This window comes from Phyllobates terribilis, unplaced genomic scaffold (assembly GCF_046119375.1).
Source record: "Phyllobates terribilis strain yellow unplaced genomic scaffold, ASM4611937v1 Scaffold_5__5_contigs__length_657084704, whole genome shotgun sequence".
Taxonomy (NCBI): Eukaryota; Metazoa; Chordata; class Amphibia; order Anura; family Dendrobatidae; genus Phyllobates; species Phyllobates terribilis.
In genome coordinates this window covers 359,304,108-359,322,646 of record NW_027362765.1, presented here as the reverse complement: position 1 = coordinate 359,322,646, position 18,539 = coordinate 359,304,108, and the positions used below count along the sequence as shown (strand labels likewise).

Here is an 18,539-nt window from a genome sequence, read left to right as displayed (position 1 = left end):
CAGCATTCAGAAGAGACAATAAAAACGCAGCAAAAAACCCTGCTTTTTGTAAGCAACTTTTTTTACTGCCAAGAGAGCAGGTTTTGCCTGCAGAAAAAAAACCCCAGCAAAAACACAACATGTGAACATAGCCTTAGATGACGCTCAAAAGCCTGAAAATGTGAACAGCGCGTCGTTCTTACAGAGTTACAAAAAGTTTGTTCTTTTCAGTGTGTTCTGGAGTTTTTTTTTTCTGGTGTTTTTGGAGCAGATTCTGGCTGAAAAAGGCGCCGTTCATGCTCGTATCATGACATCCGTTTTTTACTCTTACAACTTAAAATATAATAATGGTCCAAATCCAGTTTTCTACGTTAATAAGCGCGACAATCTGATGTTTAATGGGACATTTTGATGGGATAGCAGATGACACTGCTGCCTGCTGTGATTTTACACGTCGGCCATCGCTTGTGATCTGTGCCGTTGCGTACGGTCAAATCTGTGAATAGAATTTTTGCCGCTTAAATTGTAAAAAGTGACACAAAAAATGAACCCGGAAATGTGAAATAAGCTACGTGTGAACTCTGCCGTACGGGGCGCGGGCGACAGCTCATTTTCATCATTATGGGGGTCCCCGGAATGAGGGGTCCGTCACAATGGAGGTAGATTTTATTATAAGGGGCTCCTTCCCTGGACCCCAGTTATGGGGGCGCTCCGGCTGTCACTGGCTTTGTCAGTAGAGGCTGCTCACTACGAGGGCCACGCTGAGCAGCCGCACACTGACACGACACTGTCCTGCGGGCATCATTATGGGCTCGCTGGGCCTGTACAGCCACTTTGATTATAGGGGATTCAAGGTGTCAGTCACTATAGAGGGGACATCATGGAGGCTCTCTGACTGATCGGTTGCTATGGTATTGGTTGCTAGGAGTATGCACCCAGAGAAACCAATCAGATTACAGCTTTCATTTTCCACATCCAGGTTGCAAAAAAAAAAAAGAAAACTGAAACGTGATTGGTTGCCCCAGATTTGCTTTCTATAAATTGATTAGGGAAGGCAATCATATTACAGGACTCTATGAAAGCAACCAATCACATTACAGCTCACATGTAAACTAACCAATTATAGTAAAGCTCTCATCTAGCGCAACCAATCAGATTACAGCTCTCATTTAGATCAACCAATCACGGTGCAGCTCACATCTAGAGCAATCAATCAGATTACAGCTCTCATTTTTGACACCCAGGTTGGAGGATGAGAGGTGATTGGTCGCTGCGGGCTGCACTCTCGTCTGTAGGTCACTGCCTGCAGCAGCCGCTCTCGTCGTTTATTTATCATGGTGGAGTAGTGTCACAGAGATGAGAGCAAAGCGTGACGTCACTCCTCCATCTCTCTACCATCGATAGCACGGTCATGGTGACGGCAGCTGCCCGTTGCCAAGTAAGAACTGGTTGCTAAGGTCGCCGGGGAGCGCTGAGTGTGCGGACCGGCGGAAGTGGTTGGAGAGGAAACTTCCGGTTGTCACTGCTCTCTGCTGTCTGGATAAACATGTCTGCCGAGTTCCAGGGTTATGAGCAGGACTATGGCGTCCTCACAGCCGAGATCACCAACAGGATCGGGAAGGTCCCCAAACTGTCAGGAGGTGAGACCCCCCAGAGATGAGGAGAGAGTGCTGGGGAAAAGGGAGAGACCCCCACAGAGGAGGAGACAGTGCTGGGGAAAAGGGAGAGACCCCCAGAGATGAGGAGAGAGTGCTGGGGAAAAGGGAGAGACCCCCACAGAGGAGGAGACAGTGCTGGGGAAAAGGGAGAGACCCCCAGAGATGAGGAGAGAGTGCTGGGGGAAAGGGAGAGACCCCCCAGAGATGTGGAGAGAGTGCTGGGGAAAAGGGAGGGACCCCCAGAAATGAGGAGAGAGGGCTGGGGAAAAGGGAGAGACCCCCAGAGATGTGGAGAGAGTGCTGGGGAAAAGGGAGAGACCCCCACCGAGGAGGAGAATGTGATGGGGAAAAGGGAGAGACCCCCAGAGATGTGGAGAGAGTGCTGGGGAAAAGGGAGAGACCCCCAGAGATGAGGAGAGAGTGCTGGGGAAAAGGGAGAGACCCCCAGAGATGAGGAGAGAGTGCTGGGGAAAAGGGAGAGACCCCCAGAGATGTGGAGAGAGTGCTGGGGAAAAGGGAGAGACCCCCACCGAGGAGGAGAATGTGCTGGGGAAAAGGGAGAGACCCCCAGAGATGAGAAGAGAGTGCTGGGGAAAAGGGAGAGACCCCCTTATACAAGAGGAGACTGCTGAGGATGAGGGAAGACCCCTTGAGATGAGGAGAGAACCCCATACACAAAGGGAGACCACTGGGGAAAAGGCAGAGACCCCAAAGATGAGAAGAGACCCTTAGTCACAAGGGGAGACCACTAGGGACAAGGGACAGACCCTTAAAAGCTAGGAGAGACTTCAAAGATGATGGGAGAAAGTGAAATCCACAAGGTGACAGAGAGAGACCCCTAAATGTCAGGAGGTGAGATCAGGAGATAACATGTAGTGGTGCCTGAACTGTGGGGTTCCCTGTGCGGATGATGGGAGTCCTGGTGTGGATGTTGGGGGCTCTGGTGAATCCTATTCGGTGGGATGACTCTGATGCTGTTGGATCCTGACTGACATCGGACAGAACGGAGGAGAAACTGAGAAGTGTAGCGTCCCCTGCATAAAGGGGAATGACACTACGCAGCTCGTCCTCTGTGCGGGTCTCGGCAGCGCCTCCGACTAGAGGACGGGCCGAGCGATAGGGGATGGGCCGGGCGCCAGGGCACTGGCCGAGCGCCCAGCGACAGGGGACTGGCCGAGCGACGGGACGGGCCTGGCACCCAGTGACGGGTCGGGCTGAGCGACAGGGGACGGGCCTGGCACCCAGCGACGGGACTGGCCGAGCGACGGGACTTGCCTGGCACCTAGCGTCAGGGGACTGGCCGAGCGTCGGGGGACTGGCCGATCGACGGGACTTGCCTGGCTCCCAGCGACGGGACTGGCCGAGCGACAGGGGACGGGTCTGGCACCCAGCGATGGGTCGAGCCGAGCGACAGGGGACTGGCCGAGCGACTGGCCGAGTGACGGGACTGGCCGATCGTCGGGACTTGCCTGGCACCCAGCGTCGGGGGACTGGCCGATCGACGGGACTTGCCTGGCACCCAGCGTCAGGGGACTGGCCGAGCTTCAGGGGACCGGTCGAGCGACAAGGGACTGGCCTGGCGCCAGGGGACTGGCTGGGTACCCAGTGATCTCCACCTTTATCTGTTACAGAGGAGAAGAAGCAGATGGTGATGAATGTGGAGAAGCAGCTGGAGGAGGCCAAGGAGCTGGTGAGTGTAACCGAGTGCTGATCACATAGCGCCCCCATCTGCTGGGGAGCTAAGCTGGCTGACTTGCTGCTGGAGTGTTGTCTCTAATGTTACTGCGATTGTGCATATGTATTGAGTAAGTGAACCCTTACAGATGCTGCACATAATGTACCTCATCCCTGTGCATTACTGTGAAACTACAACTCTCAGTATCCTCCTGCCTGCTAGCAGTTGTGAAATGCTGCGAGTATTGGTTCACCCATCGCTGAGGAGCCGCAGTTACTCACGATTACTGTTTTAGGCTATGTGCCCACGATGATGCAGAAATGGTCCGGATTTTTCCTGAGCGTTTCTGCATCTCCCTGCGGAGTGTGCATGCGGAGTGTGCATGCGGAGTGTGCATGCGGAGTGTGCATGCGGATAGTACATGCCGATTGTACATGCGGATTGTGCATGCGGATGGTATATGCGGATTGTACATGCGTTTTCCTGCCAGGGACAAGCTTAAGTGAAGCGTTCTTCATATGCATTTCCGCATGCGGGTTGACGACAAGCGGTTTTCCAAAGGGATTTTAGCATCACCTGGAAAGTGCTTGACAACTTAGTTACACTATATAAATCCATGCAAACGGCATATATAGTGTGACCAAGTTAGTAAAAGAATGGTAAATAATAAAAAAAATACATTATACTTACCTTCTGATGGCCCCCGGTCTCCTTCTCCGGTCTTCCCGGTGTCTCGCTGTGGTCTAAAAGGACCTTCCATGACGTCATTTGGAAAATGCCACAATTACGCAAAATAATTGGTAGTGCTGTGGATTTTTCCGCAATGATAATCCGCAGTGGAAGTTTCCGCAGCATGTGTACAGCACATGCGGATTATCATTGGGGAACATGGCAGACTTTCTACCAAGCGTTTTTTAAGCGTTTCTGCGGCGGAATTGCCACTGCGGAAACGCTTAAAAAACGCATCGTGGGCACACAGCCTTACGTTTTTGCTATAAATAAAGCTTAATTATTGGATTAATTAACGTCTGACCCTAGGGGGCAAGATCTCTGCATGCTGTCAGGGAACAGAAACAGATCCTGACCAAGCTCCGCTCACACAGCTGGCGCGTTACAGTGTGTCAGTGCAGGTGAGAGCAGTCAGCCCGGGGTCCAGGAAAGGAGCCTTCTTTGCGCTTCTTTCTGCTCTTTTTTTTGTAGATGATGGACAAAACGGGTAGTAAAACTCCCAGCATGTCCCGGCACCCACGGATTGCACCGCACATGCTTTCAAGCGCTGAAACATGGCAGCTGTAAGCAGGACGAGCTCTGCGCCACCTTGTACCAGGAACTCTATGCATCTAGATGGGTTTTCTGTTTTATTTCTTGCATTAACGGGGTTGTCCAGGACTGATATGTTCCTGACCTGTTCCTACAATAGGACATTATTATGAGATCGATGGGGTCTGGCACCCGTCATTTCCACCAATCAGCTCTGCTGCTCCCAGATCTAATTTGTGCACACAGTGCCATACACTGTTGAGTGGCTGTTCCCGGTACTGCAGCTCTGATCACATTCACTTTGATAGCAGCTGTAAGCTTCTAATTGGTGGGGGTGTCAGCACGTAGGAGGCGGCTCACAGGGCTCCCGTCCGGCAGGCTGGGACTACTGAACCAGGGTCCGGCATCTGTAGTATTCAGGTAGTCCTAGTGTAGAAGTGAATCCGAGTGTGTCAGTGTGCACTGCACAGAGGTAGCTGCTGTCAGAACATGGTGGGAGTTGTAGTTTCGCCAAAGGTTAAAGCCGATCTGTCACGAGATTTCACAATACAAACTGCATACATTTTTCCATAGCTATATTAGACCTGCTGAGGCTGGTGTACTTATTATTGTAATCCATGCCAGAATGGCCGTTCAATCCTCAAATTAAAATAAGCAGCTTGTGAATCCGACCAGAGCCAGGACTCCTTTTAATATGGAGCAACAAAACTTTCACAAAGTATCATGCAGCCATTCTGACTTGAATTTCCAGTAAGTACACCAGCCTCATCAGGTATAAGAGATCTATTTAATGTCTGCAACTTGCATTGTGAAATCTGGTGACAGATCCGCTTTGCAGTTCGCTGGTGGAGACCTTCTTTGGGTTAATAATCAGCAACCTCGTTTTCCTGGCTGCAGCCTGCGCTGACACGTTGTCACGAGCTGCATCTGTGTGAGTGGGACGTTGTAGGTTTTCAGACTCCAGATGTAAATAATTGATGTTTAAGCTGCTGATTCCTTTCATTCTTTTTCCCCGTCATGTTTGTTTTGTATTTTCAATTTTTTTCTTCCAAGTGGCAAAACTTTTTATTTTTATGCTTTTTGTATTATTTTTCATTTACAGGTGCATCTCACTAAATTAGAATATCATCAAAAAGTTAATTTATTTCAGTTCTTCAGTTCAGAAAGTGAAACTCCTATATTATATAGAGTCATTACTCACAGAGGGATCTATTATATAGAGTCATTACACACAGAGGGATCTATTATATAGAGTCATTACACACAGAGGGATCTATTATATAGAGTCATTACACACAGAGGGATCTATTATATAGAGTCATTACACACAGAGGGATCTATTATATAGAGTCATTACACACAGAGGGATCTATTATATAGAGTCATTACACACAGAGGGATCTATTATATAGAGTTTTTACACACAGAGGGATCTATTATATAGAGTCATTACACACAGAGGGATCTATTATATAGAGTCATTACACACAGAGGGATCTATTATATAGAGTCATTACACACAGAGGGATCTATTATATAGAGTCATTACACACAGAGGGATCTATTATATGGAGTCATTACACACAGGGATCTATTATATAGAGTCATTGCACACAGAGGGATCTATTATATAGAGTCATTACACACAGAGGGATCTATTATATAGAGTCATTACACACAGAGGGATCTATTATATAGAGTCATTACACACAGAGGGATCTATTATATAGAGTCATTACACACAGAGGGATCTATTATATAGAGTCATTACACACAGAGGGATCTATTATATAGAGTGTGTAATGACTATATAATAGATCCCTCTGCGTGTAATGACTCTATATAATAGATCCCTCTGTGTGTAATGACTCCATATAATAGATCGCTCTGTGTGTAATGACTCTATATAATAGATCCCTCTGTGTGTAATGACTCTATATAATAGATCCCTCTGTGTGTAACGGCTCTATATAATAGATCGCTCTGTGTGTAACGGCTCTATATAATAGATCCCTCTGTGTGTAATGACTATATAATAGATCCCTCTGTGTGTAATGACTCTATATAATAGATCCCTCTGTGTGTAATGACTCTATATAATAGATCCCTCTGTGTGTAATGACTATATAATAGATCCCTCTGTGTGTAATGACTCTATATAATAGATCCCTCTGTGTGTAATGACTCTATATAATAGATCCCTCTGTGTGTAATGACTATATAATAGATCCCTCTGTGTGTAATGACTATATAATAGATCCCTCTGTGTGTAATGACTCTATATAATAGATTCCTCGGTGTGTAATGACTCTATATAATAGATCCCTCGGTGTGTAATGACTCTAAATAATAGATCCCTCGGTGTGTAATGACTCTATATAATAGATCCCTCGGTGTGTAATGATTCTATATAATAGATCCCTCTGCGTGTAATGATTCTATATAATAGATCCCTCTGCGTGTAATGACTCTATATAAAAGATCCCTCTGTGTGTAATGACTCTATATAATAGATCCCTCTGTGTGTAATGACTCTATATAATAGATCCCTCTGTGTGTAATGACTCTATATAATAGATCCCTCTGTGTGTAATGACTCTATATAATAGATCCCTCTGCGTGTAATGACTATATAATAGATCCCTCTGTGTGTAATGACTATATAATAGATCCCTCTGTGTGTAATGACTCTATATAATAGATCCCTCTGTGTGTAATGACTCTATATAATAGATCCCTCTGTGTGTAATGACGCTATATAATAGATCCCTCTGCGTGTAATGACTCCATATAATAGATCCCTCTGCGTGTAATGACTATATAATAGATCCCTCTGCGTGTAATGACTCTATATAATAGATCCCTCTGCGTGTAATGGCTCTATATAATAGATCACTCTGCGTGTAATGGCTCTATATAATAGATCACTCTGCGTGTAATGGCTCTATATAATAGATCCCTCTGCGTGTAATGGCTCTATATAATAGATCCCTCTGCGTGTAATGGCTCTATATAATAGATCCCTCTGCGTGTAATGGCTCTATATAATAGATCCCTCTGTGTGTAATGGCTCTATATAATAGATCCCTCTGCGTGTAATGGCTCTATATAATAGATCCCTCTGCGTGTAATGGCTCTATATAATAGATCCCTCTGCGTGTAATGGCACTATATAATAGATCCCTCTGCGTGTAATGACTCTATATAATAGATCCCTCTGTGTGTAATGACTATATAATAGATCCCTCTGCGTGTAATGACTCTATATAATAGATCGCTCTGCGTGTAATGAATCATAGAATCATAGAATGGTAGAGTTGGAAGGGACCTCCTGGGTCATCTGGTCCAACCCCCTGCTCAAAGCAGGATTCACTAGATCATCTCAGACAGATGTCTGTCCAGCCTCTGTTTGAAGACGTCCATTGAAGGGGAACTCACCACCTCTCGTGGCAGCCTGTTCCACTCATTAATCACCCTAACTGTCAAAAAGTTTTTTCTAATATCTAATCTGTGTCTCCTCCCATTTAGTTTCATCCCATTGCTTCTAGTCTTTCCTTGTGCAAATGAGAATAAAGATGATCCTTCTACAATGTGACAGCCCTTGACATATTTGTAGACAGCTATTAAGTCTCCTCTCAGTCTTCTTTTTTGCAAGCTAAACATTCCCAAATCCTGCAACCGTTCCTCATAGGACATGGTTTGCAGACCAGTCACCATTCTGGTCGCTCTTCTCTGAACTTGCTCCAGTTTGTCTATGTCTTTTTTAAAATGTGGTGCCCAAAACTGTACACAGTATTCCAGATGAGGTCTGACCAAAGAGGAGTAAAGACCGATAATGACTTCACGTGATCTAGACTGTATGCTTCTGTTAATACATCCCAGAATTGTATTTGCCTTTTTTGCTGCTGCATCACACTGTTGACTCATGTTCAGTCTATGATCTATTAGTATACCTAAGTCTTTTTCACATGTACTGTTGCTTAGCTCTATTCCTCCCATTCTGTATATGCTTTTTTCATTTTTATTGCCCAGATGTAGTACTTTGCATTTTTCCCTGTTAAAAACCATTCTGTTGGTTGCTGCCCACTGCTCCAGTTTATTTAGGTCTTTTTGAATCCTCTCTCTCTCTTCTCTAGTATTAGCTATCCCTCCTAGCTTTGTGTCATCAGCAAATTTAATGACTCTATATAATAGATCCCTCTGCGTGTAATGACTCTATATAATAGATCCCTCTGCGTGTAATGACTATATAATAGATCGCTCTGCGTGTAATGACTCTATATAATAGATCCCTCTGTGTGTACTCTATATAATAGATCTCTGTGTGTAATGACTCTATATAATAGATCGCTCTGTGTGTAATGACTCTATATAATAGATCCCTCGGTGTGTAATGATTCTATATAATAGATCCCTCTGCGTGTAATGACTCTATATAAAAGATCACTCTGCGTGTAATGACTCTATATAAGAGATATCTGTGTGTAATGACTCTATATAATAGATCCCTCTGTGTGTAATGACTCTATATAATAGATCCCTCTGTGTAATGACTCTATATAATAGATCCCTCTGCGTGTAATGACTATATAATAGATCCCTCTGTGTGTAATGACTATATAATAGATCCCTCTGTGTGTAATGACTCTATATAATAGATCCCTCTGTGTGTAATGACTCTATATAATAGATCCCTCTGTGTGTAATGACTCTATATAATAGATCCCTCTGTGTGTAATGACTCTATATAATAGATCCCTCTGTGTGTAATGACTCTATATAATAGATCCCTCTGTGTGTAATGACTCTATATAATAGATCCCTCTGTGTGTAATGACTCTATATAATAGATCCCTCTGTGTGTAATGACTATATATAATAGATCCCTCTGCGTGTAATGACTCTATATAATAGATCTCTCTGTGTGTAATGACTCTATATAATAGATCCCTCTGTGTGTAATGACTCTATATAATAGATCCCTCTGCGTGTAATGACTCTATATAATAGATCTCTCTGCGTGTAATGACTCTATATAATAGATCCCTCTGCGTGTAATGACTCTCTATAATAGATCCCTCTGTGTGTAATGACTATATAATAGATCCCTCTGTGTGTAATGACTCTATATAATAGATCCCTCTGTGTGTAATGACTCTATATAATAGATCCCTCTGTGTGTAATGATTCTATATAATAGATCCCTCTGTGTGTAATGACTCTATATAATAGATCCCTCTGTGTGTAATGACTCTATATAATAGATCCCTCTGTGTGTAATGACTCTATATAATAGATCCCTCTGCGTGTAATGACTCTATATAATAGATCCCTCTGTGTGTAATGACTATATAATAGATCCCTCTGCGTGTAATGACTCTATATAATAGATCCCTCTGTGTGTAATGACTCTGTATAATAGATCCCTCTGTGTGTAATGACTCTATATATTAGATCGCTCTGTGTTTAATGACTCTATAATAGATCGCTCTGTGTGTAATGACTCCATATAATAGATCGCTCTGTGTGTAATGACTCTATATAATAGATCCCTCTGTGTGTAACGGCTCTATATAATAGATCGCTCTGTGTGTAACGGCTCTATATAATAGATCCCTCTGTGTGTAATGACTATATAATAGATCCCTCTGTGTGTAATGACTCTATATAATAGATCCCTCTGTGTGTAATGACTCTATATAATAGATCCCTCTGTGTGTAATGACTCTATATAATAGATCCCTCTGTGTGTAATGACTCTATATAATAGATCCCTCTGTGTGTAATGACTCTATATAATAGATCCCTCTGTGTGTAATGACTCTATATAATAGATCCCTCTGTGTGTAATGACTCTATATAATAGATCACTCTGTGTGTAATGACTCTATATAATAGATCCCTCTGTGTGTAATGACTCTATATAATAGATTCCTCGGTGTGTAATGACTCTATATAATAGATCCCTCGGTGTGTAATGACTCTATATAATAGATCCCTCGGTGTGTAATGACTCTATATAATAGATCCCTCGGTGTGTAATGACTCTATATAATAGATCCCTCTGCGTGTAATGATTCTATATAATAGATCCCTCTGCGTGTAATGACTCTATATAAAAGATCCCTCTGCGTGTAATGACTCTATATAATAGATCCCTCTGTGTGTAATGACTCTATATAATAGATCCCTCTGTGTGTAATGACTCTATATAATAGATCCCTCTGTGTGTAATGACTCTATATAATAGATCCCTCTGTGTGTAATGACTCTATATAATAGATCCCTCTGCGTGTAATGACTATATAATAGATCCCTCTGTGTGTAATGACTATATAATAGATCCCTCTGTGTGTAATGACTCTATATAATAGATCCCTCTGTGTGTAATGACACTATATAATAGATCCCTCTGCGTGTAATGACTCCATATAACAGATCCCTCTGCGTGTAATGACTATATAATAGATCCCTCTGCGTGTAATGACTCTATATAATAGATCCCTCTGCGTGTAATGGCTCTATATAATAGATCACTCTGCGTGTAATGGCTCTATATAATAGATCACTCTGCGTGTAATGGCTCTATATAATAGATCCCTCTGCGTGTAATGGCTCTATATAATAGATCCCTCTGCGTGTAATGGCTCTATATAATAGATCCCTCTGCGTGTAATGGCTGTATATAATAGATCCCTCTGCGTGTAATGGCTCTATATAATAGATCCCTCTGCGTGTAATGGCTCTATATAATAGATCCCTCTGCGTTTAATGGCACTATATAATAGATCCCTCTGCGTGTAATGACTCTATATAATAGATCCCTCTGCGTGTAATGACTCTATATAATAGATCCCTCTGCGTGTAATGACTCTATATAATAGATCCCTCTGCGTGTAATGACTCTATATAATAGATCGCTCTGCGTGTAATGACTCTATATAATAGATCCCTCTGCGTGTAATGACTCTATATAATAGATCCCTCTGCGTGTAATGACTATATAATAGATCGCTCTGCGTGTAATGACTCTATATAATAGATCCCTCTGTGTGTACTCTATATAATAGATCTCTGTGTGTAATGACTCTATATAATAGATCGCTCTGTGTGTAATGACTCTATATAATAGATCCCTCGGTGTGTAATGATTCTATATAATAGATCCCTCTGCGTGTAATGACTCTATATAAAAGATCACTCTGCGTGTAATGACTCTATATAAGAGATATCTGTGTAATGACTCTATATAATAGATCCCTCTGTGTGTAATGACTCTATATAATAGATCCCTCTGTGTGTAATGACTCTATATAATAGATCCCTCTGCGTGTAATGACTATATAATAGATCCCTCTGCGTGTAATGACTATATAATAGATCCCTCTGTGTGTAATGACTCTATATAATAGATCCCTCTGTGTGTAATGACTCTATATAATAGATCCCTCTGTGTGTAATGACGCTATATAATAGATCCCTCTGCGTGTAATGACTCCATATAATAGATCCCTCTGCGTGTAATGACTATATAATAGATCCCTCTGCGTGTAATGACTCTATATAATAGATCCCTCTGCGTGTAATGGCTCTATATAATAGATCACTCTGCGTGTAATGGCTCTATATAATAGATAACTCTGCGTGTAATGGCTCTATATAATAGATCCCTCTGCGTGTAATGGCTCTATATAATAGATCCCTCTGCGTGTAATGGCTCTATATAATACATCCCTCTGCGTGTAATGGCTCTATATAATAGATCCCTCTGCGTGTAATGGCTCTATATAATAGATCCCTCTGCGTGTAATGGCTCTATATAATAGATCCCTCTGCGTGTAATGGCTCTATATAATAGATCCCTCTGCGTGTAATGGCTCTATATAATAGATCCCTCTGCGTGTAATGGCTCTATATAATAGATCCCTCTGCGTGTAATGACTCTATATAATAGATCCCTCTGTGTGTAATGACTATATAATAGATCCCTCTGCGTGTAATGACTCTATATAATAGATCGCTCTGCGTGTAATGACTCTATATAATAGATCGCTCTGCGTGTAATGACTATATAATAGATCGCTCTGCGTGTAATGACTATATAATAGATCCCTCTGCGTGTAATGACTCTATATAATAGATCCCTCTGCGTGTAATGACTATATAATAGATCGCTCTGCGTGTAATGACTCTATATAATAGATCCCTCTGTGTGTACTCTATATAATAGATCTCTGTGTGTAATGACTCTATATAATAGATCGCTCTGTGTGTAATGACTATATAATAGATCGCTCTGTGTGTAATGACTCTATATAATAGATCCCTCTGTGTGTAATGACTCTATATAATAGATCCCTCTGTGTGTAATGTCTCTATATAATAGATCCCTCTGTGTGTATTGACTCTATATAATAGATCCCTCTGTGTGTAATGACTCTATATGATAGATCCCTCTGTGTGTAATGACTCTATATGATAGATCCCTCTGTGTGTAATGACTCTATATAATAGATCCCTCTGTGTGTAATGACTCTATATAATAGATCCCTCTGTGTGTAATGACTCTATATAATAGATCCCTCTGTTTGTAACGACTCTATATAATAGATCCCTCTGCATTTAACGACTCTATATAATAGATCCCTCTGCGTGTAACGACTCTATATAATAGATCCCTCTGCGTGTAACGACTCTATATAATAGATCCCTCTGCGTGTAACGACTCTATATAATAGATTCCTCTGCGTGTAATGACTCTATATAATAGATCCCTCTGTGTGTAATGACTCTATATAATAGATCCCTCTGTGTGTAATGACTCTATATAATAGATCCCTCTGTGTGTAATGACTCTATATAATAGATCCCTCTGCGTGTAACGACTCTATATAATAGATCCCTCTGCGTGTAACGACTCTATATAATAGATCCCTCTGTGTGTAATGACTCTATATAATAGATCCCTCTGCGTGTAACGACTCTATATAATAGATCCCTCTGTGTGTAATGACTCTATATAATATAGGAGCTTCACTTTTTGTATTGAAGAACTGAAATAAATTAACTTTTTAATGATATTCTAATTTAGTGAGATGCACCTGTATTTATTTGTAACAGGAGAAAAGTGGGGCAATTCAAATTTTTTTTTTTTTTTTATATATCTTTGAAACTGTTTTTGTTTTTTCACTTTACTCGTCAATTTTTCATCCTGATAAAAGACTTGATCCTTGTTCCCTATTCTGCAATACTCCAGCTGTCGGCCCCGCTGATCCTCTAGTTATCGTCGGCCCCGCTGATCCTCTAGTTATCGTCGGCCCCGCTGATCCTCTAGTTATCGTCGGCCCCGCTGATCCTCTAGTTATCGTCGGCTCCGCTGATCCTCTAGTTATCGTCGGCCCCGCTGATCCTCTAGTTATCGTCGGCCCCGCTGATCCTCTAGTTATCGTCGGCCCCGCTGATCCTCTAGTTATCGTCGGCCCCGCTGATCCTCTAGTTATCGTCGGCCCCGCTGATCCTCTAGTTATCGTCGGCCCCGCTGATCCTCTAGTTATCGTCGGCCCCGCTGATCCTCTAGTTATCGTCGGCCCCGCTGATCCTCTAGTTATCGTCGGCCCCGCTGATCCTCTAGTTATCGTCGGCCCCGCTGATCCTCTAGTTATCGTCGGCCCCGCTGATCCTCTAGTTATCGTCGGCCCCGCTGATCCTCTAGTTATCGTCGGCCCCGCTGATCCTCTAGTTATCGTCGGCCCCGCTGATCCTCTAGTTATCGTCGGCCCCGCTGATCCTCTAGTTATCACTTCTCCTTTCAGCAGGTGATGACTTTTAATGACTGGAGCGATTCTGTAATATGACATGTCGGCTCCTGGGATCTCGGTGGAGTGGGGTTACCTGGTGGAACGTGGAGCGCGTGGGATGAGCCCAGGCCCAGAGTCTGAATATCAATTACACTGCTAGTAAAAAAACACCGGTACAAGGCTCTACACGTGTGGCTGCCTTTATAGCCCATCCTGGAGATCGAGTCCAGGGTTGTTGTCCTGCCGGTGTCTCCTCAGTACCGGAGCCGGTGATAACGTCACCTACTTGGTCGCAGATACAGGAGACTGGGGAAAATGACGTCACATCCCCCATGGGAATCCCAGCACTTACATTCATTAGGTTGCAGCTTTCGGAGGATATCATTGACTGTACACAGCATGTTCTCCTCAGTGAGTATCAATGGGTGCACAGAGCTCCTGCCAGTCCAGCAGGGTAGCTGGTGACCGCCTGTCAGGTGGTCACCAGATACTGACGACGGAGGCGACGGGCGGTCACCAGCTACTGACGACGGAGGCGACGGGCGGTCACCAGATACTGACGACGGAGGCGACGGGCGGTCACCAGATACTGACGACGGAGGCGACGGGCGGTCACCAGGTACTGACGACGGAGGCGACGGGCGGTCACCAGATACTGACGACGAAGGTGACGGGCGGTCACCAGATACTGGCGACGGGCGGTCACCGGATACTGACGACGGAGGCGACGGACCGTCACCAGATACTGATGATGGAGGCGACGGGCAGTCACCAGATACTGACGACGGAGGCAACGGGTGGTCTCCAGATACTGGGGGGGATTTGCATTTCTCTTTTCTTCTTTCACTTTGTACTTTAATTGATAAAAGCAAACTATTATCATGCTGATTGGTGCGGAGTTGAGCAAAATTATTTGCAGGATCCCGGTGCTGGGGAGCACAAGAGTAGAGATGTTTTTTTTTTTTTTTACTACTTTCCCCTAATCTCAGACCACCTCTTTAATTTAATTCAGAGGTCCGGCAGAAGAGCAGACTATATGATGTATGTGGTAATGGGGTCATCTGTTGCTTTAGCCCCTACCATGAGCGTATGATGGGGGTTATACAGGGAGGACGATGACCTCGGCAGGGACCTGGGGACACGCGGACAGTGCAGAGTGTCTTGTGGTCCCACATGAGCGATGTACCGATGTCCGCACGCCTCTCACCTGATGACTTCTATCCCCACAGCTGGAACAGATGGACCTGGAGGTTCGGGAGATCCCGGCTCAGAGCAGAGCAATGTACAGCAACCGCATGCGGAGCTACAAGCAGGAGATGGGCAAGCTGGAGGCCGACTTTGTGAGTCACCCCAATACTTACTGTCATGTCCCTGCGTTTCAGGGGAAATAACTCTGTGACTCACATTATTAAAGTCCTGCCTTAGTTTTTTTTTTACCTCCAATGCATTTACAATATGATGGACGTCTGCAGCTCCTATATAGACCAATATGTCTCGATGGTGACCGAATACTAACACAATGAGGTCTGATCTTATAATCTTGTTATTCCGCTCCTTGTAACCTGCAGACCTTAGAGAAGACCGATCTGAAGACATTGTATCACCCGCGGAGGTTCTTGGGTCCGCATATTATTATTATTATTATTATTATTATTATTATTATTACTTAAGTAACCTTGATTCCATGGAGTCGTATGTGTGAAGAGGGTCACATAATATAGTACATATATAAAAATGCAGTAACGTAACAGACGGGTACAGAGGGGAGAGGACCCTGCCCTCATGGGCTTACAATCTACAGGGGACGGGGGGAGGACAGTATGTCGGGGATCGTACAGCTGGACAATTACCATTACTTCACTCCTTTTATTTTAGTAAATCAGTGCGGATAATATTTATTTTATAAGATCATTGGGGAATTTTTTTAATAAATGTTTTAAAGGGTCACCCAGTCTGTGACCCCCTGAAGTCCCGAGCGGGCTGCTCGCTGTTATTTTATTTCCTAATAGGACATGCAGACTTGTGGGGTCCTGGTGGTACGTCCCCTTTTAATCCCTTAGCGACCAGGCCAATTTTTTTTAAATCTGACCAGTGTCGCTTTATGTAGTAATAACTCTGGAACTCTTCACCATATCCCATTGAATTTGAGATGTTTTTTTTTTTCGTGGCACATTAGTGGCCAAAATCGAGGCAACACCCTCAAGATTTATGAATTTTTATCATTTTGCCAATACAAATCTGAATTTCATGAAAGTTTTTGATTTCACAGTAAAGTTTTTTAAGTAGACCTAACAAAATTTCATATAGAAACAGCAATATTAGCAGGAAATTTGTTAATTTGTCAACAAATTGGACACTATTGTCACTCCGATGACTGGGAGAGAAGCCATTTATTTGTCCTCTTTTCATATCTAACACTAAATGTTAATACTTGTTGGATAGCCCCTGGCCTTGATACCTGCCGGGCATCTACGTGGCATATGCTATCTACCAGTTTGTGTAAGTCAGATGATATGAGATATGATTTGATGATGGCTGCGATGAGTTCTGCTGTTTTGACGCCGCTCTTTTGAGCCGAGCCCAGAGATTCTCCATAGGATTGAGATCTGGGATCTTTCTTGGCCGATTCAATAGCCAGACGTTTTTTGTTCTTGAACCAAGAGAGACATTTTATTAGCTGTACGGCATGGGGCTCCATCTTGCTGAAAAATACATCAAATACATCACGTGCCGAAGGAATGAGTTTAGGCTGAAGGACTTCCTTGATGGACTTTTCAGCATTACCTGCGGCCGACCACCTGCATCTCTGGCCCCGCAGCCCCCTACCATAACACCCAGAGGAGGCTTCATGGTGGGTACTGTACACTCCGGGAAGCAATCCTCTCCAGGTCGTCATCAAACGCAGCGGACACCGTCGCTCCCAAAGATGGATATGCGTCTCTCATCGCTCCATAAAACATTTCTCCATCAATGGTCCATTTAAACTGTTCTTTGGCCACTGCAGACTTTTCTGTCGCTGTGAGGCATTTAAAAATGGCTTTTTACCTGGTATTCTGGCTCTTAACCCCGCATATCAGACGCTGTCACTCCGGTGTTGACAGGCTCCTTGTTTATGTCAACAGCAGTTGATTTCCCGTTATTTAGGGCGATTCTAGCAATTCTTCTATCAGTCTGAGGAGTTGTAGCCTTCTTCCCTCCTCTACCTGCTTTATTCTTTATCGAACCAGTTTCTTGGAACCACTTACGCACTTTGAGAACGCCGGCCGGTGAGATCCCTTTTCCAATTCGTGCTGCAATTTCCCGGGTAACTGTACCCCTTCTTCTCTTAAAGTAACAGCTCTGGTTCTCTTCTTAGGTGACCACCCCTGTCTAATACTGCTGGCACAATGTCGGTCTTAAATCCCACCCAGGTCACTATAAACATAGAATACATATCGCAGAAGAGGCGCGTGTTCAAGTATGTCAGTGAAAACCTTCATTAAATATTGGTGATGGTGAAAAACTGCCGGTGTTGCCTCAATTTTGGCCACTAGTGTATAATAATGGTAAACTTAGGCTGATATATTTTTTTATAAATGAACATAAAACATATCAGAAATGTGACAAAAATTTCAAAACTTTTGCAATTTTCAAACTTTGAATGGTTATCCCTTTAATCCAGCTAGTCAGACAACATGTCCCTTTAATCCAGCTAGTCAGACAACATGTCCCTTTAATCCAGCTAGTCAGACAACATGTCCCTTTAATCCAGCTAGTCAGACAACATGTCCCTTTAATCCAGCTAGTCAGACAACATGTCCCTTTAATCCAGCTAGTCAGACAACATGTCCCTTTAATCCAGCTAGTCAGACAACATGTCCCTTTAATCCAGCTAGTCAGACAACATGTCCCTTTAATCCAGCTAGTCAGACAACATGTCCCTTTAATCCAGCTAGTCAGACAACATGTCCCTTTAATCCAGCTAGTCAGACAACATGTCCCTTTAATCCAGCTAGTCAGACAACATGTCCCTTTAATCCAGCTAGTCAGACAACATGTCCCTTTAATCCAGCTAGTCAGACAACATGTCCCTTTAATCCAGCTAGTCAGACAACATGTCCCTTTAATCCAGCTAGTCAGACAACATGTCCCTTTAATCCAGCTAGTCAGACAACATGTCCCTTTAATCCA

At 43.6% G+C, this 18,539-nt stretch overlaps 1 protein-coding gene across 4 annotated transcripts in view; it reads left to right on the top strand.

Annotated features, from left to right (window-relative positions):
- Positions 1-1,241: 1,241 nt before the first annotated feature.
- Positions 1,242-18,539, top strand: part of VTI1A (vesicle transport through interaction with t-SNAREs 1A) — a 588,779-nt gene continuing 571,481 nt past the window's right edge. The window contains exons 1-3 of one of the 4 annotated variants that reach the window (XM_073684725.1): positions 1,242-1,619; positions 3,269-3,327; positions 15,599-15,709. In XM_073684725.1, coding sequence (XP_073540826.1) covers positions 1,526-1,619; positions 3,269-3,327; positions 15,599-15,709 — 264 coding nt within the window. In that variant the 5' untranslated portion in view covers positions 1,242-1,525. The remainder of the gene's footprint in view (positions 1,620-3,268; positions 3,328-15,598; positions 15,710-18,539) is intronic. The other 3 variants (XM_073684727.1, XM_073684726.1, XM_073684728.1) reach the window with 3 other exon arrangements.